This window comes from Carassius carassius, chromosome 20 (assembly GCF_963082965.1).
Source record: "Carassius carassius chromosome 20, fCarCar2.1, whole genome shotgun sequence".
Classification (NCBI taxonomy): Eukaryota; Metazoa; Chordata; class Actinopteri; order Cypriniformes; family Cyprinidae; genus Carassius; species Carassius carassius.
Genome location: NC_081774.1, coordinates 21,169,477 through 21,193,054, shown reverse-complemented (window position 1 = coordinate 21,193,054; position 23,578 = coordinate 21,169,477). Strand labels below are relative to the sequence as shown.

Below are 23,578 nucleotides of genomic sequence, written 5' to 3'. Positions count from 1 at the left end.
GACGCCCAGTACAATGGTGTATAATTCAGTCATTAGTGTACGTCAGAGCTCTTGGCAACAGCAGGCAGTGTCTCTCTTCATTGTCGCCATGCAAGGACACTGCATATTCAGCCTTAGTGTGTCACTGATGGTCTGCGTAGGATGCACAATGATTCTGTGCCGTGCACGTTACATGTTCATACATGAATCATTAATAGTGCTGCAAAAGGACTACAGTAAATCTTTAAGCATGTCAGAGAGTAGGGTAGGCTAATCAGGAAAACAATTCTTTATTTGTGTGTGGCATGACATGACACTAAAGCTGTTGGAAATAAGACTGTTTATGTAATAATTTCAGTTTCCTACGTTTTATTCACTGGGTTCACAGTAGGAAAGGGTTATAGTTGAGCAATCCCAAATAGCACACATGTACATCTCCAAGATGCCTGTTAAAGAGCATTCATCTGGAAAGCATCTGTTGTGTTCACTTAAATGAGCACTTAACTGTATCCTGATGACTCTTTGTGCAAAAAAAAAAAACTCTCTTCTCCTGGGCTTTTGCCATTTCTTAAATCTTTCCATGTTCCAGGTTGTTCTATTCTAGATGATGTTTGAAACTTTGAATTGCTAGCACTTCTCGTGTTATTGCCTTCTTAAGATGAATCCCATCTTGTATTCCTCAACTGTTGCTTTGGATAAAAGCATCTGCTAATGAATCTTAAGTTTTACATGCATCCTAACTTATTAAAATCTTAAAGACTAAGACTGAAGTTTTCTAAATGAGTATTGACAGGAATACAGTTCGTGACAGGAAAACTTTTAGAGACATATTAGAGATGTGCAAATGCTTAAAAGAATCTCCTAAATCGTCTAAAAAAAGACTAATAGGAATGTTAAGAATTAAAGTCAATTCAAAACTAACAGATAACCACAAATGCATGCCATCGTGAGCACATGGTGTGAAAACTCTTACAGTGATTGCAGTTCATCCAAAAAATGAAAATTCTTTAATGTTGCTATAAACATGTTTGATAGTTTTTGGAGATTATTTGAGAAATTTCTTCCATAGAAAAATCAATTTTTTTCCATATATTCACTCTAAAAAATAAAGGGTCTTTATTGGAATGTTTCAATGAAGAAACTTTAATATTTTTGGAGCCTTTCCAATTCACAAACTTTCTTTAGCTTATTCAGTATTTTAATGCATGAATTATGCCTTGGAATTCTCCTTATAATTCACTGTATAAACTCTTCAATAATTGTAACAAGTTATACATTATTATACTTACATATTCATTGTTACATCTTGAGAAAATATAATGCATTAAAACACATGACAAGCAACCAATTTCAGATTTGGAAATTAACAAGGAATCTCCAAACAATATAATGCATTTTAACTTTGGTTAAAATTATTCATGAAAATATATAATGCATTACAACATTCATTATGAATACCTTTAAAATCCATAATACATAAATGCTTCAAGTAAAGTGCCCTACACAGAAAAAAAAAAAAGAAATGGTTCACTGAAAGGAACCCAATAGCATCTGAGGAAAAACTTTCTTTGAGAACCTTTATTTTAAAAAAGTGTGAATCAATAGGCTCCAGTCTTGTTTGATTTCCAACTTTCTTTAGATTATTTGGGTTCTACAGAATAATTAAATTCAGGAGCGATGCGAGGGTAAATGATTGTTCTGAAAGATGATGTTTGGACCACAGTATTATTTTGGAATCCATTGGCTTTCATTTTTTTTTGAAAGCTTAAAAAATATTTCCAATATATCCAAAGTTCTGTCATGAAACTCTAGATGGTGCAGTCCGATAGGTCTGACTCAATCTGACATAATGACATCATTATCACATGGAGTAGTTGATTGGTTATTTTTGCATCAGCAGCCAATGAGCTTTCTGCTCAACATTCAAATACTTGGCTAGTGCGTGCTGTAGCAGTTGCAGCACACTTCAGAAACCCTCCACCTTCCCCAGCTCCACCTGTATAAATCTGCTACGGGGTGATTCATGTATGCTATTTATGTCCAGCAGCAGTATTTTTGATATGTTTTCTGCAGCATGTTGTGGATTTTTTGGCAATAGCGAGCCTCGGTAGCAACAGCATCACAGCAGATTGAGTCTGCCAAGATCAAACACATTGGGCCTCATTTACAAAATGAAAGTACTAAAGAAAATTGGTAGTTTCGATGCAAAACTTGGATTTATCAATATGGATGTGAGCGGTGGCTACGATCAAATCTCACGTCAAGTCTCAGCTTGTGTACGCAAGTTTTTGAGTAAGTTGAAACTGTGCAGCATAAACAACAGACCATGAAGATTCACACATCGTTGCATCACCCACCTTCCGCGCTTCTGTGAACCTAATAAAATAAATACAGCTACACAATCTATTTCTCTTGAAAACTTAACAGATTCACAAAAGGAAAAAAAAATGGTGTGACAAATAGGCCACTTTTGTTTTTGACATCTCTACATCACTATGTGGGAAGATTTGCATAACACCAACCAAATGTTCATGCAAAGAAAGAAAGCATAACTTTTATTCTCTCTGTTGCCACCGCTGCCATGTCGCGGAGTTGCTGTGTGTTTTGGTTGTGAAAGCGGACTTCCAAAAGAGGACACGACTAGAAATCAGTGGTTAAGATGTATTTCAACACTGTTCCAGAACAGTCCAAACCAAATATTCAGATGTGTGCAGCACATTTTATGGAGGACGAGGAGGTTTCCTGAACCAGTACTCTGCAATGCATCTCTGCACAAAGGCTGTTTCTGTAAAGTGGATCAGTTCAAACGTTGCAAGAACAGTCTGGCACTTCTGACTCACAGCTTGTATGTTATTTATATTTAAATTATTTTCCAGTGATGATTCAAACGCGAGTTTTGAGCAGTGTACAGTAGGCTTGTTTGTTGTTTCTCAGATCACAAATGCAGACATTGTTTTGTTTACGCAGCGGGATATGCAACGCGTAAAAAGACAGAATAAGTCATTATAATCAGTAACTATGTCCCAACTGGATGCAACAAATGCCTCGTTTGTAATGGGTTTTATTGGTTTTGTCTTGTCTAGTGATGTCTGAATCACAAACAAAATCATCTATTTATCCGGATCTTGAACCATTTCATCAAATCGAACTGAATCGTTTGAAACGGTTCGCGTCTCCAGTATGCACTAATCCACAAATGACTTAAACTATTCAGTTTATAAATGTGCCTTACACTCCCTCTGATGCGAATTACTCCTGACAGTATATTGATTAGACTGCTAAAAGAGAACCAATGATGGGATGTGCACGAGCAGAGCAGCTGGACTGAGACGGCATATATATAAGTTCTTAACATAATATGTCCGTCCAGGCCCGGCTGCAGGATTAAATGACTGAGGGGGCATGTAAAATTGTTAAGGGGGCTTAACTTTATTACAGCATCAATGATTAATACACACTGAGATCTCGCTTTGCAACGATAGATTTTTAAATACAGCGCTCCCTAAAACACTCCATATGCAACTGCAGGTAAGTTAACCAGAGACTAGCAAATTTTAAACAGCCTAATGATGATAGATCATATCCTATACCTTTTTAGAAGAGCTGCAGTCTCCTTGATTTGGCACTGAATCTCCTTAGTAAAAACTGTATTTTCAGGAAATCACACAGTTGACAAAAGATAAGCCAGCGTCATTTATTATGAATAATTAACCCTTTCACACTTAAGTTTAAAATATTCTAACTGACTCCTGAGAGTAAGATTTTTCAAGGCGACAGTTATTTTAGAACGTTCCCCCTTAATGTTTCCATGGCAATGTGTAATATTTGTCACGTGAAACACCGAAGCCACAATAATGATAGATGTAGGCTATCCTTCATTTCGTTTTTCCTTTTTTATTCGAAATATTCACAAACTTACTTACCATGTCATCAACTATCTGATATTCCGATTCTCAAATATGTTTAAGTGAGTGTGTTTGGTCATTTAAAAACCTTTATAACAATAGAGTAAACTTTATAGTTAGCCTACTTCCACTGTGTTTGTCTGATTTGAAAAACACACGTCAACAAATTATATTTGAATAGATAGTTATTGCTGCTTCCACAGACTCCAAATGTAGGCTATTGTTTTACCAGTGCTTATGTGTAGCCTATTTAAATGTATGAAATCTAAAATAAACATTATGAGGTTGAAAACACTGCATAGTTGTGATATATGACAGCGTTGAGCTCTTCCGTCTCTGGCTCAGCGCCAACCAACGCAAAAGACGCTTGAATCTGGCAGTAATGTCACGGGTCACAACACTGAACATTGTAAATCCCATGGGGATATGGTTCAATTATTATTTATCTCAAAAGGTTGAACATTTTATTTTTAACCATGAATACAAAAATGAAACAGAGGGGGCACAAGTCAGATCTGAGGGGGCATTGCCCCCTTTTGCCCCCTTTTGCCCCCTTGTGGCGCCGGGCCTGTGTCCGTCACACTCTTGAGGCATCAGGCCAATCACAATACACTGGATAGCTGGTCAATCAGAGCAAATCATGCTTTTTAAGAACGATGAGATTTGTAAAAATCGGCACGTTTCAGAAGGTGGGGCATAGAGGAGAAACAATATTGTGTTTTTTTTTACCTTAAACCACATAAACACAGTATATACTGTATATATACAAGACAGAACTTATTTTATTTGTCACAGAAGGCAGAAAGTCTTGCAGGTTTGGAATGACATTAGAGTGAGTACAGTTTTCATTTCTTAGATGAACACTTCTTTTAAGCATGGTTGCTTCTGATTTCATTGTTCTTCAGTGTGATTTTCTTCTTGCTCTGCTTTCATTTAACATTATTTCAGTATTAGAGCAGACAACTTGTTTGGTTTGAATGAGTGAAATCAGATAGGATACCATAATAAGCTGTAAGCAGAGATCAGCCTTGCTTATTGTGAAATGAATACTGTTTGTTCTTTAATGAGACTCCATTGGATCCAACAATTATGAAGTGTCTTGATCAGAAGATGGTGACTTAAACTTCCGCCTGCCCAAGATATCTGGAACATCTGCAGAAGGGCTAGAAGGAAAAATACACTCATTTATACAACCATAAGTGTGTATGCTTATTTCTCTAAATTGAATAGGCAGAGCCAAGTCAGGTTCTCATGCAACATAAATGACATTATGAATGAAGACAGTGGTGTAAGTCACCATGACAACCACTTCCACAGCAACTTCTTTGTTGGTTGGAGACCAATAAGCTCAAAATGGGGAACGGTCGACACCTTTCTTTTTCCATTTTTTAAAAGAGCCGTATTCTATCAGAAAAGGCTTCTCAGATCTATACCCAGATTGTAAGATGTACATTAAAATCTGACGCCAACTCATGCAGGTGAAAGATGGCAGAAAATTTTCTCAGTCTCACTACTCTGTAGTGGTTATTATATGAGTGTAAATTGCCACAGAGATGGTCAATCAAAATAATGTCCTGGAAGTGACTGGCTCCTGGCATAGACTATAATGTTAGCCTAATAGGGGAGCAAAAAGCCTCTCTAAAAGCAAGTGGAAATCCCAATCACTCCGTTCCTCTAGTGAGCCACAAAGACCTGGGCTGTTTGGCACTGCTGCCTGCTAGAAGAATCAAATTACTCTCGGGCCCTAGAGAGGAAGACTGCCATATTGAGAAAGGGAATTCATTGTGTCGCAAATGTAATGAGAGGAGTATGTAATTTGTGTCTGGTATACCTCACTGTTAATGTAAAGTTATAAATATTTGAATGACAAAATGATTTACGCAGAACAAAGGCTGTAGAGATTAAGTTTTTATTTGTAGAGATGTTTTTTGTTGTTGTTGTTTTTTTATATATATATTCAGACTTTGAACGCATGTCTCACCCATCATCCTGTGAGCCCTCGGCTGCTGTAGGAACTGCTGTCTCCACAAATGCCCCCATTCGACTTTTCGAACGCTCTACATTTAGCTGGCATTGAGTTCCTAAGAATGAGACAATGAAAGCAGGAATGCAATTTTTCTGTATTTTTACAAATTTCTGTATTTCCGATCTGAATAATCAGTCTAACTTTCGTAAATCCGTCCCTGTTGTCTTCCGAAATTTATAATAAGAGACATATAATAATGTGTTGTCAACAAAAGAAAAGCTTTAAGGTTTCTTAGCTATTTTCCTGCCAAGATTAATAATTTAGATTAATAAAAGTATTTAGTAGATAAAAGTATATAGCTTAACGTTTAAACCAAATAAATTAATTCAGCCATAAATATTAGTATTAAGAAGTATTGTAATTGTAATGTTATTTTGTAAAATACAATTATTATTATTATTATTATTAAATATTATTTTTTATAATACAGTAGTAAAATAAATATTTGTATTTTTCTTTATTTAATTATTTTACTAATTAAAAAATAATAAAACAATATTATTTGGGAAAATTATTATTATTAAATACTATTTTATTCTACAATACAATAGTAAAAACATATTGTAATAGTAATGAATTATATATATTTTTTAATATTCCAATATTTCTTAATTGAATCATTTTACTAATTAAAAAAAACAATAAAATAAAATATTATTTGAATATTATTATTAAATAGTCGTTTCATATTTTACAAAAAAAAACAGTATAATAATTTACTGCAATGTAATATATATTTTTATTGATTGTTTAATTTTAATAATTGAATGTAAAAAACCAATTACATTTTATTTAATACAATTATAATAATATCAAATACCTTTTTTATTTGAAGGAACAATGGTAATATCATTACTTATTGATTTGTTTAATTGTTTTAATTTAATGTATGAATAAACTATTATTATTATTATTATTAGCATCTTCATTATTATTGCATAGTTATACTGAAGGAGCGAACAAACTGTTTTTTCTTCTTCTTTTGTCCTTGGCTCATCACATGCCTGAGAAAAGGCCATAGACACAGACAGAGACCAAATTATGAGACTGCTGTTCATTGGCTCAACGTGTCCCTGTTGTCTGTTTACATGATTCAGTGCATGACTGCTCTGTGTGCTCTGAGGGCATAATACAGGCAGTGAAAATTTAGTACATAATCATGCTTTTTATAGCCTTTCTCTGCGAAGCCACATGCATGCAGTTTCAAAGAATACCTTGAATTCATATAAAACCGAACATAAATGTATCTTCTCTGAAAAAAAAAACAAGATATCAATTGCAGGAAATGTGGCATCCTGTCAAATTAGAGCTTTTTCCTTAGATTATCAATCTACTCAACTGAGCACAGATCTAGAGCAGAAACAGATGTGTGGACTGAAGCAGGAAATGGCCAGGGAGGAGGCAACAAGGACAAACATTAGCTGCATGATGGACACTGGGCTGTATCAGCAGTGATTGACACGTGTCAATGTAATTTCCACAACAGGGCAGAGAGTGAGCTTTCTGATTAACTAAATATGGTTTCCTGGTTCCCCATCTCATGACTGCAGTAACTAAAAGTGCCCATGTCAGGTATCAGAGTAAAACAATGCTGCAAAGCACAGTTAAACCATATTGCTCATAAAACTAATTCCTTCTACCCAGAAATCACCAGCACTGTCTGCAGATTATTGATAGCCCACAGCTAATATTAATGTTGGGGTATAGAATACTAATAAATTGTTTAAATGTATTATAAATAAAATTTTATTATAAATGTGTTTATTAAAGTGACTCGTTTATTAAAGTGAGTAGTCTCAGAGATGGATTAAAACCATTGTCCCACCACTAACCCTAGTTTAAAGGGGTCATATGATGCGATATCATGGTTTCCTTTGTCTTTGGAGTGTTACAAGCTGTTCGTACATATATAAGATCCGTAAAGTCGCAAAGATTAAAGTCTCAAACTCAAAGAGATATTCTTTATAAAAAAAATGAGACCAATCACGCCTTCCTTAAACACCACTTCATTCAAACATACCCCCACAAATCTACGTCACTGTGTGGGAAGATTTGAATAACGCTGCACACAAAAAACAAGAAAGATGGTGCAATTTGATTTTCGCTGTAGTATTTTTGTCGCTGCCACCATGGAAACTGATATTCCAAATAAGGTGAGGAGCTTAATATGTTTTTTGAACTTTAAACTGCAGAAACATATTTCATTTCATACACAACGTAATGTTCTTTTTAGCAACGTCATATGACCCTTTAACACTTCTAACCCATGGGTACTCCTAGCTTCTGTAAATTAATAAAGTGAAAGTAAACATAATAAGGAATATTAAAGGGATACTCCCACCCAAAATAGAAGTTTTGTCATTAATCACTTACCCCCATGTCATTCCAAACCCACAAAGGCTTCGTTCGTCTTAGGAACACAATTTAATATATTTTGGATGAAAACAGGGAGGCTTGTGACTGTCCTATTGTCTGCCAAGTAAAATACACTGTCGTGGTCCAGAAAAGTATGAAAGACATCGTCAGAATAGTCCATCAGCCATCAGTGGTTCAACGGTAACGCTCTGAAGTGACGAGAATACTTTTTGTACGCAAAGAAAACAAAAAGACTTAAATCGAGAATTTGTCTCATCTGTGTCTCTCCGCATCACCATAGCAACATTTTGGAGAATATCCGCTGAACAAAGTGCTCCGGGTGTGTGTTCACTGCTGTGTGTGTGAGTGTGTGTGTTCACTGCTGTGTGTGTACACTTTGGATGGGTTAAATGCAGAGCACTTTATTTATGAAAATGACCAAGGCATTTAAAAAAAGGTTTGCCAGGTCTGGAAATCACACTTTTAAAAGTATACTAACTCATATATCCAGGTTTTACAAGACTGTGGGAACAAACAGATGTTGAGAGGGTTCAAGAAGTATCTTAATATTTTTAGTGGTTTTAGCTAACTAATGTTATTGTTATTATTATTAATAATAATTCTAAGACTAAAATTTCAATAAAAATTATAATTGAATCATATTTAAAAAGGCAGATAAATCAAGTAATTCCAATAAAGTTGCAGGGCAAATTTGATTGTGATTATGTTATCATTTTAATAACGTGACCTGTGTTGTGGGTGGTGTTGGCGCAGTGGATAAGACACATGCCTTTGGTGTGAGAGACCCGGGTTCGAATCCACTGTGAGACACCAATGTGTCCCTGAGCAAGACACTTAACCCCTAGTTGCTCCAGAGGTGTGTGACCTCTGACATATATAGCAATTGTAATTCGCTTTGGATAAAAGCGTCAGCTAAATGAATTAATGTAATGTAACATAATACAGGAAGCTGCTCTGAAGTAGTTACTTGCTAGAACATCATTAATGTTCATTGATATGGATGAGTTGGGGGACAATATTTTGAAACTACCATGGATGAATGTTGGTAGCAATACATTTACAGGGACAGTCTGTTTAGTGCATTATATTTTATGGCTGTGTTTCCATTAGAGACTCGAAATTGCAGTTTTTAAGTTCAACAAGAGTTGGAGCAATTATCAAACTAAACAATTAGTAAGTATGTAAAAATTGATTTATTGGAAATAGAGTTTTTATTATTACCCATTAAATCCATTATGTTATTTCTTATGAAGTTACCTAATAGGCTCTATTTTAGCTCGGACCAGAGCTTGGGACTTGTCACAGCCTCCTGCCTCAGATCTTGCAGGCAGAGAAAGTGTAAATGAGAAGCAGCGGATGGCTCTACATTGACTTGAAGAATATAATCAATCTGAAATGGTGTCATAGGAATTGTGACATCTTTAATAGTCAGACTGGAAGCAAAAGGGGTGCATGTGTGTGTGAACGGGTTTGTGTGTGCATATCCATGTGAAACAGCCACTTACCCTCTCGTGTGAGTGTAGCTGTAGGCTGTTCGGTGGCTGGATTTGAATTTGTAGCCATCGGGTGCACTCTGAAGTTGCCTGAGAAAATTAGATGTTGTCATTATAGCCTGAGTGGTGCAACATGGTCTCTCATCACAAAAACAAACAAATATCATTTTACACAACATAATCGAGATTGCCTCTTTAGTGAAATGTTATACAGTGTTTAAATATATTATTATATTTTTTTTTAAAAGAACTCTAATACTAGCTTGCTCTATTCTTTTTCTATTCTATCTGTTTTTTATTTTATTTATTATATTATTTTATTTCAAATCCCTTGCTACGTGTATACTGTATATACATATATATATATATACTGTATGTTCTAAACTAAATGAAATTCCTAAATTTGGAATTTTTAACACTGACATGCACTTCAAAATGTTATGGAGGCTATAAAATATAATATGTGGTCTCACCTATATTGGGCAGTATGTGATGGAAGTTGAACCATGCTCTTATGAATGGGTAGACTGAAATAAGGAGACCTGCAGAGCACAAAAGATGTGGACTGAATCACTCACTCTGTGTTGTCATCGTCCTTCATGTCCTGCTGAAAATGCCTCCATGTTCCCATCAGTCTTAACCAGATCAGACAGCGTGGACATGCAAACCAGCACTAACTTGCATGAAACCTTCCAGCTCTCTTTGTAGAGTAGGGAAATACTCAGCTCGAGTTGTACTGCATTTCTTTCTGCTAAATGGCTCCCTGAACTAGAGCCGCACACTAAAGACAGGCCCCATGCATATTGCATTACACAGCAAATTGATGAACAGCAATTTAAGCATTATTAAGAAAGCAGAAAGAAACTGATCACTTGTGAGCAGTGAACTGACACATAAAGGCATGCTTTTTGTTCTGCTAATGTTTCATGCAACGTTTACAAAGACTTAAAGAGATAATTCACTAAAAACAAACAATTCTGTCACCATTTACCCTTAAGACTTTAGTTAAAGAGATAGTTCAGCCAAAATAAAACTTCTGTCATTAATTCCTCAACCTCATGTCATTCCAAACAACATTTAAACCAAATTTAGATATTACGCTGAAATGGGTACATATCGCTCAATTTTTATTATGTTGCTTCTTGCACGTATTGCGGCGGTTCAGAATTCAAATATCCGGGGACTGTCGCTAAAAGTTAATGCTCTATCATGTTGGAAATATTCCCTACACCAGATCCCAACCCTAAAACTACCCGATAGTGTTAACAAATGCAAAACTGATATAAAAACACATTTGCCGAGGCAACCGTGCCATTTGAACTTCCTTATATGCAGATTTGAACTGCTTTGTCGAACCGTGTTTACACAGGATTCAAACTGGAGCTCCTTGCCTCTCAAGTACAGCTCCCGTACTCTGTAAACTACTGAACAAACCTACCGTCTATAAAAACACACAGATATGAGGCTGGATATGTGCGATGCTATCATTCAAAAGCATCAGTTTTCAAATCTCCCAACACATTAACATTGTTATGAAGTCATAACATGATATTGAAGTAATTTTGCGAAAATTACGCTTTATCTATATTTAATCTGTCAATTTGTGTGAAAAGGAATAAAATGTGTTGGACTTTTTGCTGCCTCTTTGAAACTGCAGCTTATTAGTATGTATTTTGCGTCTCGCTAAATAGTGCACCCAGGTACATTTATGCCACCAGGTTGTCTTCACAACATTATGGTTGAACCACTGATTTCACATAGACTTTAATGATGTCCTTACTACCTTTCTGGGTCTTGAACGTTTCAGTTGTATTGAAAAAAGAGACATTCAGCCAAGTATGGTGACCCATACTCAGAATTTGTGCTCTGTATTTAACCCATCCAAAGTGCACACACCAAGAGCAGTGGGCAGCCATTTATCCTGCGGCACTTGGGGAGCAATTGTGGGTTCAGTGCTTTGCTCAAGGGCCCCCAAGTCGTGTTATTGCCGGCCCAAGATTCGAACCCACAACCCTAGGGTTAGGAGTCAAACTCTCTAACCACTAGGCCATGACTTCCCCCATATTGTTGTCTATGCAGGATCAGAAACCTCTTGGATTTCATCAGAGATATCTTAATTTGTGTTTTGAAAATTAAAGAAGGTCTAATTCATTTAGAACGACATGAGTGTGAATAATTAATGACAGAATTTTCATTTTTGGGTGTACTTTCCCTTTAGGATATTTTTTTTTAATGAAATTTAAGAGGTGTTTGTTCCTCTACTGAAAGTCCAGGTAATCATATATGAACTGAGCCTTCAAAGTTTTCTGAAGAGAAATGATTGCTTTATATTATGAACAGATAGATCGATTTAGACATACGATCAACACACATACATAGAGCACATCACAAAACACGAAAGCTCAAACACTTGTTTGTGATGCACAAGAACCAAAGAGCCACACAAATGTGAAACACACAAGATTCCATGTTTTCCAAATATGATGCACTTTATCTATGTGTTTATATGTGAATAAAAACCTAAAATAAATCTGATTATCATATAAAGTGACAAAGTCTCTCACTGTAAAAAATCGTGCTGTAAAATAATGGTAAAATACTGGCAGCTGTGGTTGCCAGCATGGCATTTCATTTGGGAAACCGATTGCTTTAGTATTTATACGGTGTACATAAGACTTATTCAATCAGTTCATATAGATTTGTTTATTTCTTTTTTGGATTATCCAAAGTCTTGGGTTTAGAATGACAGTATTTTCATTTTTAGGTGAACTATCCCTTTAAGCCATCCACTCTAATTTGACATGCCCTCCCAAAACATATTTTATATGGTTGTGGCTAATGAAGGTGTGCAGCTGAGCTCTTTCTCTCCTGTCTGTCTCCTTGTGTTTCCAGAGGTCTGAGGCTGCTGGCGAGACAGACGTAGACTGCAGGGGCTGTGCTGGATTTTGATTATGCACCTACTATTCAAGCTGTGAATCAATTCCTGTTGGGAAAGGACTAGGCACTGCTGGCTTTGTGTTTTGGCCAATTTCTGTTATGAGTGGCCACTGGCAGAAATGATTGCAGCATGCTGAGGTCTCCTTCTCCATGTGTCTTGCTTATGTACCCCCCCCCCTCCATTTTCCCTTTCTAGCTCCTTTTTGTCATTTTTGTCCTCTAATCTCTTTCATTCTTTCTTTCCTAACTCACCTCTGACTTATAAATCAATCATGGTGGTTGATGCTTTAGAGTGTGGAGCTACAATCGATCTGCCCTGTTTGGCTGGAGACTTGTTCATGCACCAGTAAACACCTCCTAGCTCATGTGTGCAGCTATGACAGCGATATCTCGATGAGACAATGTCAAGAAGTGGACTTTAGTCTGGTTAGAGAGAATATTTAATTTGACACAAATGAAGGTGAGGCTGTGTACTGGTGCAAAGGCTGTTGCTATGCCATGTTTGAATAGTCAAACCAGCAGTATGATTGCAAGTGTGATATTGATTTTACACATCATTTCAGTGAACAAGAATTTAATAGTTAGTAGCTGAATACTAAATATACACTTTATGGACAAAACTATTGAGACACACCTCTTAATCATTAAACCTAAATTAAATCAGACAAATTGCCACAGGTGTTCAAAAACAAGCACATAGCCATGCAGCCTGCATTTACAAACATTTGTGGAGGAAAGGTTTTTTGAAAACTGAGAATAAAATGTTTTAAATAATATTTTATATTAATAAATACTATAACAGTATATTGTAGCTATAAATATAAATGATGTAAAAAATAATATGAAAAAATAACATTTTAGTATACGGACCAATTCTCACTATTAACAAGTTACTTTTTAGCATTAACATATTGTCTGATTAAAGCACATATTCTAAATGACCATATTCTACAACCTTAATCATACCCAATATTTAACAATTACCTTACTAAATGTCATTAAGCAGCCAATTAGATGTTTATTGAGGCAAAAGTCATAGTTAATGGTTTGTTAATAGAAAAAAAAAAAATGTTGTCAATAAAAAAATAACATCGCCTCAAAGCCTCCATTTCATTTGCATCCCACTAAATATGGCATCTACTCTGAGCTGTCAGTCAGCCTGGTCATCTGACATGATGGTTGAGTATCAATAATAATGCATAACACACTTTCTGCAAGGGCCTAAACAGGTACTGCTGACTTTTCTCCAGCAGTAAACAATAGATCAAAGGCTACTTGTGTCTCGTGTAGCTCTATTGTGACAGGGTCATGTGTAGATTATATACCCACCATCGTAAAAAGGTGGTTTGGATTACAGACCCGGATCAAATGATGGATGTGAACCTCAAGAGTGAATGACTGCGGGGGATACTTCAGTATACCTCTATATTGTGTGGGAAAACATGTAAACATTTCCAAAATCCCTCTTTATATGGGATCATTGATGAAAAAGGCAAAGGATAATAATGTGAAATGGAGGTGTGCTGATATGGAGCAGAGATTAGAGGTAGTGTTAAAAATACATGACATGCAAAAGAGACATGCACTGTGGAATAGTCAGTGAAGCAGCAGAGCAAAACCTGGAGAACCCTGCAGATTCATACAGCAAATTCAATAAATAGTTTACAAAATGTCCAAGCTGCTCCTTGCTATACAATGCAAGTGAATGGGGACTAGGAGTTGTCAAGCTCTAAAAAGTGCTTTTTGTCCATTTTGGAGCTCAAGACAACTCCAGTGTTATTTATTTATATTTTGAGTCTTACAGTAGCTTTGTTAATACTGACGTCTTAATCTACACCATTCATTCCTATTTTATGGAAAAGTGCAGCTTGGACATTATGCTAAACATTTTCTTTTATGTTCCACAGAAGAAGGTAAGTCGTACAGGTGTGGAATGGCATCAGGGTGAATAAATGTTTTTAGAAGTTTTAGAACTATCCCTTTAATGAACATATTTATGGTTTGTATTTTACTGATTGAATGCACTGTGCATTAAAGGCTATTTTACTACATAAAATGTAAGAATGTACAGTATTTAATGATGGAATCCACCATTGGAAGTACTCGGCTATTCTAAATATTGCTTCAGATTTGTCTCTTTAGATATCTATGGTAGTTTTGGCCTGTCAAATGGAGAGAAATGCTACTTACCAAGCCCCCCTGCCCCGAGGAAGATGCCCCCCACAGCATCTGCATCACAGTCCTTTGACACACCAATGATGATACAACCTGCTACAATGCTGAGCAGGGCTGAGCCCACCCGCAGCCCATGGTACTCCCCAATACTGACTGCGTTCATTCAGCAGGTGGAACTCCCCACCTGCCCCGTCTGGCTGATCCACACGCGCCCGTTCAAAACCTACGTTCAAATCCACCAAGCATTCACAAAGGCAGATTACTGTATGAGAGTTTCACTGTTAGTGAGATGGGTTAACAGAGACTTTACTTTCTCCTCAAGGCTCTTCGTGCATCTTTAAACACTTGGCTCTGGTTACCTTGTTGGATTCATGCTTGTTCTCTTCAAACTAATTAAGGTCTGATTGAAGGCGACTAATCATTTGAGTAGGAAGTCTACACCAGGCCTAACAGACCCATGGTACTTGAGATTTTATGCTGAATGGCAAAGGTCATGCATTTGTAGGCAAATTAACTCTGTTGAATAAAAGTGTGTGTTTGAACCCTACAAATCCATTGTTGCATCCATGCATAATACTGAGGTGTATTAGCAACAACATGACCCAGAACATCTCATATCCACCGCTAATTCTAACTTAATAAACATGCACAAAGTAAACTGTAGGCACGCACTTTTTATTCATCCATTTAGTTAATCTGAAATACATGTTTTTCCTCACTTTTTTTCTAATCGACTGTGTCAGAAACTGTGCACTTATTTTAAAATACTCATCTGCATAAAGGACTAAATTACCTGATGTTCCCAATCTCCTGCAGAGGATTTTTTCAAGTGCTGCCTACGCTAGAGTCAAAAGAAAATAATAAAAATAAAAACACATTGCATAACATGGGTTGAGGTCATCGACAGACACTGTGTAGCCATATGCTTTATGAATGAAGCTAGGTTTTTTCATAGAGCGTAGATCTACCTTGTAGCAAGGTATAGTAGTATGAAGAGTGCAATGAAACCAGTTACTGTCACTTGTCAGGTCAAATCAATTCACATTTTGTATAATACAGATTGTTTCAAAGCAGCTTCACACTTCGCAATTACACCTGCAGATTTCATATATATATGTATATATATTGAAGGTTCACAGAAGCATGTAGCTTACATTATCCTTAATGGAAGACATTGGAAACAACCAGTACTCTTCTTAGAGCAGGCCGGCAAGTGATGGAGAAGGGCTTTGGTTAGTGTGGTGACCAAGAAGCTGATGGTCACTCTAGCTGAGCTCCTTGAACATATAGTATATGGAGATGGGGGAAATCTACAGATGGATAAACATCACTGCAATACTCCTCCGATCCCGTTCTTCATGGTGGTGTGGCAATACTCAATCCTCTCTTCAGTTAAGACACATGAAAACACACTTGGAATTTGCAAAAAAAGGACCCTCAGACTCTGAGAAACAAGATTGTCTGGTCTGATGAACCTCAATTAGCATCATGTATGAAGGAATCCAGCTCTGCTCTTCACCTACAGAGTACCATCCCAAAAGTAAAGAGTGTTGGTAGCCTGCTCTTGCTGAGGGAATGTTTTTCAGCAGCAGGGAATGAGGGACTCGTCAGAGTAAAGGAACACTGCAGCAAAATATAGAGATAGCCTTGATGAAAACACAGTCCAGAGCATTCAGAAGGTTGACCTTCCAACAGGACAGTGTGACCCTAAGCACACAGCAAGAGTGGCTTACAGACAACTCTGTGAATGTCCTTGAGTGGCCCAGCCACAGCCTGAGCTTGAACCCAATCGGATATTTCTGGAGAAACCTCAAAATGTACATCTGCCCCATCCAACCTGACAGAGCTTAAGAGGTGAAGAGATGAGGAGAAGAACGGCAGATAATTGCCAAATGCTGATGAGCAAACCTTGTCACATCATACAAAAAAAGCCTTGAGACTGTTAAGCTGCTTGAGCGAAATATTTAGTCCTTTGTCAGTATGGCGTATGGAGTGTAGATTGAGAAACAAAAAAAAAGGTCATTTAAAGCAGTTTAACATAACAAAATGTGAATGTTTCTGTGCTAATGTTTTGAAAATGTTATTAAAGACCAGAAACCTGTGAACAAACATTCTATTAACGTAACCCGGAAGACTGTTAGTTCATAACTTGGCCAGAATACCAAAGGGAGTGCTAAAGTTCTGAGAACGTCTGAGAAAGTTCTGTTAGCTGGGATTTTAATTCAGTGTTGTTTGAATTCAGTGCAGTAACTGTCAATGTTGCAAAGTTCATCCATGACAAAACAAGGTAACAGAAGGTAACAGAATTCAGCTGTCGTTTCAGTTCAGTGAACACAAAGTTTGTCATTATTCAGCTCAAAAAATCTAAAATATTGTTGTCAATGCAATTAAATCGGTATTACTAAATATACATTTTCTTTTAAACTTGCCACTAATTAGTGAGGGTACAATAACATCTGAACACAGACAGTAATGCTGTTCCTCTTTGTAAACAATAGTGTCATAAAGCTAATTCAAAAAGGGACATTAAAGGGGTCTGCTTCAGTACAGTGTTAGTAATTTCTTCCATATTAGAAATGAAAGGTCATCTTCTTCATTTGGTCTCTTTAATGTGGGTACGTTCAAGACTGATGATCAGATCCACATGTGTTTATGAAGCCATGCTGTGGCACATTTTCACAAAGGTTCCTCTACTATGACAGGAACATGAGCTTGTCCGTTTTGACTTGGAGCTGGAAGGGAATGTGTAATGAGTCCTCCGCCGTCAGGACCCAAGACCATCCACAAAGAGTTGCCATAGGGATGACATATCCATGGCAACAGAAGGAGCCGGGGGTGAGCGGGATTAACACCACAGAGTTGGGTAACAAATGACGTTAACGGGTGAAGAAGAAGAAGTGACACATTTCCTGTTTGTGCTCTGAGCCCTTCAATACTGTACAGTGTCTTTAAGCATAAAATTCAATTGGAAAATGTATGTTTCCTGGAAAAAAATAATACAGAGGAACTTATGTAACAAAAATTCAATTATGTTATGGTAACTGAAATGAATTACATCTATAGTGCTCGTATTTTTGTGAATTCAACAGCCGGTAATTCATCTGCGAGACATAAACATCAAAAGCAGGCGCACATACAATAAGTCAATTCTTTCTCACCACTGAGAGCAAAATTAAGTCAGAGCCATAGACAAAACAAACGTAACTCAACAAAATATCTGCTTTATATCTATCTATCTATATATCTTTCTATATATACATAAAATATATTAAAGCAGCATCAGGATCAATGTATAAAATTGACAGCAGAAAGTATAAAGTAGTCTCACCAAGGCTGCATTTATTTGAGCAAAAAATATAAAAACAGTAATACTGTGAAATGTTTATACACTTTAAAATAACTTTTCCATTTTTAATCTTTGTTAAAATGTCATCTGTTCCTGTGATGGTAAAGCTGAATTATATTTTGAATAAATACCCATGATAATGTTGATTTGAAAGATGGAAATGTTTCTATTACTTGTGAGATCTAAATCTAAAGCTAGTAATAGTAGCATTTCATTTTAGCTGATTTGTTTTGTTGATGTGATCATAATTTTTTTGTGTTGTTAAGTTGTGGCCTTTGTTTGTTGTAATGTGCAATGCAAAGCAAAATACCAATGCCAAACACAAGTGTAAATTTGTAAATATGAAATTTTATCACTGTAGTCAGACTGAATTAGTGTGATGAGATTAATGAACAATTCCACCAAAATGCTGTTTGTGTAGCATGTACCTCTATACTGTTTTTATAACAACATTTCAAATCTGAGGTCTTGCTATTTCTACAAGTTTTTCTTCTAGCTTCCTGAACCTGTATCTGAACTGGCTTGTTTTTATTCTGTTCAGATGTGGAGATGTGCCCTCCTGCTCGACCACAAACATCTTCACCCTTTTCAGCAATCACATCAAATCATTTTTCTTGTCAGTTAGACATGCATGAAGGAGCCTGCTATCACCGAATGAACTATCTGGACGTTTTTTGCACAAATAGCAAGACTCCTCCACAGAAGCATGTTCCTCCTCCTGAATCATGCCAAGGAAGTAATCTGTTTTGAAAAGACCTACCGACTGCTTGCTTGTCATATTTCTTGTAATGACGAATTTCCTGAATTGCTTGTTTGCTGATATCCAGGCTATTTTTGTAAACACTAAAAGCGTCATTTTTTAAAATGGCCATACCAAGATGATTTTATATAAGCATGTCTCTCTGTATGTATTTATACATTGTTACAAATAAATACAGTTTTTACAAAACAAAACTTCCAACTCATCAAAGAATCCTGAAAGCATATACCACTGTTTCCACAAAAACATTAAAGGAATAGTTCACCCCAAAATGCAAATGTTCTCATAATTTACTCACTATTATGTTGTTCCAAACCTGTATAAGTTTCTTATGTTGAACACAAAAGAAAACATTTTGATGAAATTTTAAAGAACCAAACATTGGTTATTCCCCATTGACTTCAATAGTTGGGAAAGAAATACTATGGTTAATGGGGACTATAAACTGTTTGATTACCAGCATTACCAAAGCAGGTCAAACTGATTTACATCACTTGTGCTGGGTATATTGATATCCCCTAAGCTGAATTGACTTGGTGTTAATGTAATGATTAAGTGTTCTCTTAATGTATTTGAGCAGTGTATATTTTTGCATATGTATTTATCTAAATAAATGGTCAGCGACATAAAATATAGCAAGAAAATAGTTCACATCAGGCAAAATCAATAACACCCCACATCTGCAAACAATATTACAGTGCATTACAGTACAGTGCATTACATGCATTGAAAGCTCTCAATGAGAATGTGTAGGACATGATACTCTGCATCAAACAAACGTTTAGAAGCTTTAGAAGCTCTGCTATCTGAGGAGGATGCAGCGGGATAAATGAACAGTGTGGGCTGCCATCACTAAAGAGCTTACAGCCCCCGACAATCATTAGCCCATTGGACCTGAGGCACGTAATTGCTACATCTATTTAAGTCTGTGCTATTGATGAGCCACTGACCCGCCGGGGAAGAGGATGGCCTTTTGCTCCCTCCCGGGTGAGAAGTCTGCTGAGGCAAAGCTACCAGCTGTGAACTCTATTACCAGAGAGGTCAGCTGCCTGATCTATATCCATATCACAGGTCTGCAAATCTGTTTCTCTGGGAGACAACGAGTTTGTGTGAAGCCTAGCAACAATATATTTTAAAGTTAGAACAGTTTTGAATATTCAGTGTAATTTACAAAAATAAGGTCTGACACACTGACGTCAGACTTAAGGTCTGACCTAAGTTTGACACATTGACAATTTTGGAACTTATGTTTAGTGTTATGAAAAAAAAAACACATTAAGAAGATGACATAAGACAAAATAAGTAAAAAAAAAAAAAAAAGATTGTTTTTATTTGCAAATGGTGAAATAAAAATGAGTCATCTCGTGAGGTCATACTAAACTGTAAAAAGGTAAAAAAATATATTTATAATGAAAAATATAACTTGCATAACATATGAGCTATAAACAAACTTGTATGTATCGTATTAAAAACCTGTCTAGGGTAAGTATCAAACCACTGAACAGAAATGTTAATTTTTCAATGATCTCTTATGCTCACCAGTTTATTTATGAAATATTATTCCAATAGAAAATATATGTTTCACTATTTATTGGAAATGTACTTATTTTGACTGTAGAACAGCGGCGCCTTCTGGTGGTCAGTCACTACACACTGCAGGAGAAGCAGCACACGGATCCCATTAAGCTCATCAAAGTCATATGAGATGTACGTCGTTCTCAATAACGCATCTTGAGAGCGTATAAATCATGTTGTGTGGCTCTCAGCAGAAACTTCTTTTTATAGAAACCTTGATACAAACTAAGTGACGAAATAAATGAAAAGAAACGTCTCAAAACATAATATATATACAAAAATCCAGACCTTCCGGACGTCCAGAGCGTTTCCTGCGTCATGACGCACGATTGATCAGGTGGGATTTAGTTTGGCTTTTTTAAAACTTATTCGTGGTTTAGTCTGTAAGATGACATTTGTGGCTTTACAATACTGTATCTGCAAAGCAGTATGTTTTAATGGGTTGAATATTTTGCCATAGAAGATGGCGCATTGTGGTTAGTTAACCATCTGTATTAACCCACGTTGCACTTTACACAGAAAATCTTTCTTTCTTTCATTAATTTGTCTATTAATTAATTTAAAACATTTTTTTCATGGTCATGTTATCCCTTTCTGAGTTCAGAATAGTTTTTTTTTTTTTGCAAAATAACAGTCTAATTGACATTACCGTGTGACTTTTGGTGGACTATTATGTTGTCTAGTGTGGTTTATTGTATAACCTTGGGCATTATGGCATTGCTAATGGATTTGAATTGGGTTTAAGTGACTAAAGAGTTGACAGAGGTGTTAAATTATGCTTTGTTACAGACTTGAAGAGCTGCATTCAGTTTCGGCAGTGTCTCTCAGATTCAGCAAATGTTACTATATCTTTTGCAGAGTGAAAAGAGCAGGAAGAAATTTGATGTTAAAATGTACACTTTATTAATGTCCCTACTGGAAAGTCCAGCTTGGGCTGGTGTCTGTGTCCTGGAACATGCCGTCTGGTTTCTATCTGGTCTAAGCAGCAACCCATGTTCCTCAAACAGACCTGACCACTTATAAATGCTGGTTTGTTGCTGCTCCAAGATGGTCTACCAGCTTTCATTATAGCTGTCTGTCAGTACATGTGTATTCGCAGTTTTTTAAACTGGTTAACACATTGTATTTTCACTGTGTCCAAACTTTCAGCCTTCTCTAATATAAAGTGATTTGTATGGACAATATCTGGGCTAGGCCTACCTTTTAGTTTGATAATGGTAAGAAGTCTTAATAAAACCTCAATTAGTTGTTTTTAATTGGTTTTTCTAGAAAGCAGAAGACATTCCTTGTGTCATAATCGCATAGCATCCGTGATTGAGGAGGTGACATAATTGCTTTGGGACCCACAGTGTGACGTTGCATAAATGAGTTCCTGTAGGTGTGGCTCGAGATCTGTCTGCTTTCTATTGCTGTAGTCGTCAGACATCCTTTTTGCTCTCCTGTTTAAATTCATTATTCATTCATGTTGATGTATCACTGAAGTTTCAATTGTTGCTATTTTTGGTTGGGCTTTCGTTGATAGATGCCGGCACTACAGTCAAGTGTCATTCTTAACCAAAACATCAGTATCAAAAACTGCCCAAACTGATACTAAATGGAGTCTAGCATAATTTATTTTCAGAAACTGCTGATGTGTCTGTATTAGCATATGAATGCAGACCCTCAGCACCTTTCTGTTTCTGAAAGTCTCACCAGCAATTCATAGCAGTTATTATGGACAGCATCCATTCGGTTTAGTCATCTGTCCGAGTCCCAAAAATGCGTCCATTTAAGCGTAATTCAAAATGACTTTAATTTGGTTTTTGGTCACAAGGGCTGAAACAAGAAGCAAAGGTTTATTCAGTAGAGTAATGAGAGACAGCTGATTCATTAAACTGAATCACTAGCTGTTCAGTTTGACCTACAGTTTAAATATGGCTGTAATGTGTTGATGTCCTTTAGATTCTTGGTTTAGTTGTGTTGAGGACCGTTCTTCTAAAACATGATAAAAGTTAGACTAAAAGTTAGAGAACGTCTAAAAATGGTCCTCTGCTGTAATGTGATCTGAAGAGGTTAGGTTATTGCACTTTAGTACTTGGAATCGAAGGGAAGTGATGGAAAAGGAAATTAAGGTCAAAGGTCAGCAGATGATAGCAAAAGGTTGTAGTTTATCTCTGTCAGTGAAGTGTTGGGTTGAAGTGAAGAAAAAGATTGCTTATGATCCTCAGGTGTGAAGAATAAGGTGATGATAACAGCTTGGAATGTAACACGTGGGAGTGTGACTAATAAAAATCCCAGGCCTAGAACTTAACAATTGTTCTGATTACTGTAGTGTACACATATGCAGCTTTTATGAACAACTGCTAGAAGATCAGTACAATGTTTTTTTTTTTTATATATATATATATATATATATATATATATATATATATATATATAAGCAATTAATACTTTTATTCAACAAGGATGCATTTTATGAATCAAATGTTTACATTATATATATATATATATATATATATATATATATATATATATATATATATATATATATATATATATGAATAAATAGTTCTTAAGCAGCAAATTAGCATATTAAAATGATATCTGAATGATCATGTGACACTTAAGACTTGGAGTAATGTTGAAAATTCAGGTTTGTCATCACAGGAATAAATTACATTTTAAAATATGTTAAAGTGGAATTTTATTTCAAATTGTAACAATATATATATAATAATTATTATTATTATATATATTTTCATCAAATAAACACAGGTTTGTTGAGAATAAGAGCCTCAGAAATAAATTCAATCTAAATCTTACCGACCCCTTACCGTTTTATATAAAGTAAAGCTGCATGCATATATTATCTTAATGTATAGTAATATCATTATTTGATTATATAAAAAATGATTAGGGATGCTAATAGCACCGGATGCTAGGATGCTGCCCCTGACAAAGGTTTGCCCCTTCAGCTGCTGTGGATAATTATTAATCACTGAATCAAACTGGCTGCTAACTCATTTA

At 36.0% G+C, this 23,578-nt stretch overlaps 2 protein-coding genes across 4 annotated transcripts in view; one reads left to right on the top strand and one right to left on the bottom strand.

Moving 5' to 3' along the window:
- The window catches only part of LOC132096671 (elongation of very long chain fatty acids protein 1-like), a 642,822-nt gene that overhangs the window by 611,901 nt on the left and 7,343 nt on the right, over nt 1–23,578 (top strand). The window contains exon 1 of one of the 3 annotated variants that reach the window (XM_059502190.1): nt 20,669–20,909. The exons of the other annotated variants lie outside the window; for them this stretch is intronic. The gene's annotated coding sequence lies outside the window, so the exon portion shown is untranslated. Of the gene's footprint in view, nt 1–20,668; nt 20,910–23,578 lie in introns of those variants that run through there. 3 annotated transcript variants of the gene reach the window in all.
- On the bottom strand, nt 4,757–15,643 carry LOC132095840 (kinocilin-like). Its single transcript, XM_059500926.1, has 5 exons — nt 14,907–15,643; nt 10,253–10,321; nt 9,792–9,869; nt 5,866–5,965; nt 4,757–5,047 (listed from the first exon to the last, which is right to left on the bottom strand). The coding sequence occupies exons 1-5, from the start codon at nt 15,052–15,054 to the stop codon at nt 4,972–4,974; spliced, it is 471 nt and encodes a 156-aa protein (XP_059356909.1). The 5' UTR covers nt 15,055–15,643; the 3' UTR covers nt 4,757–4,971.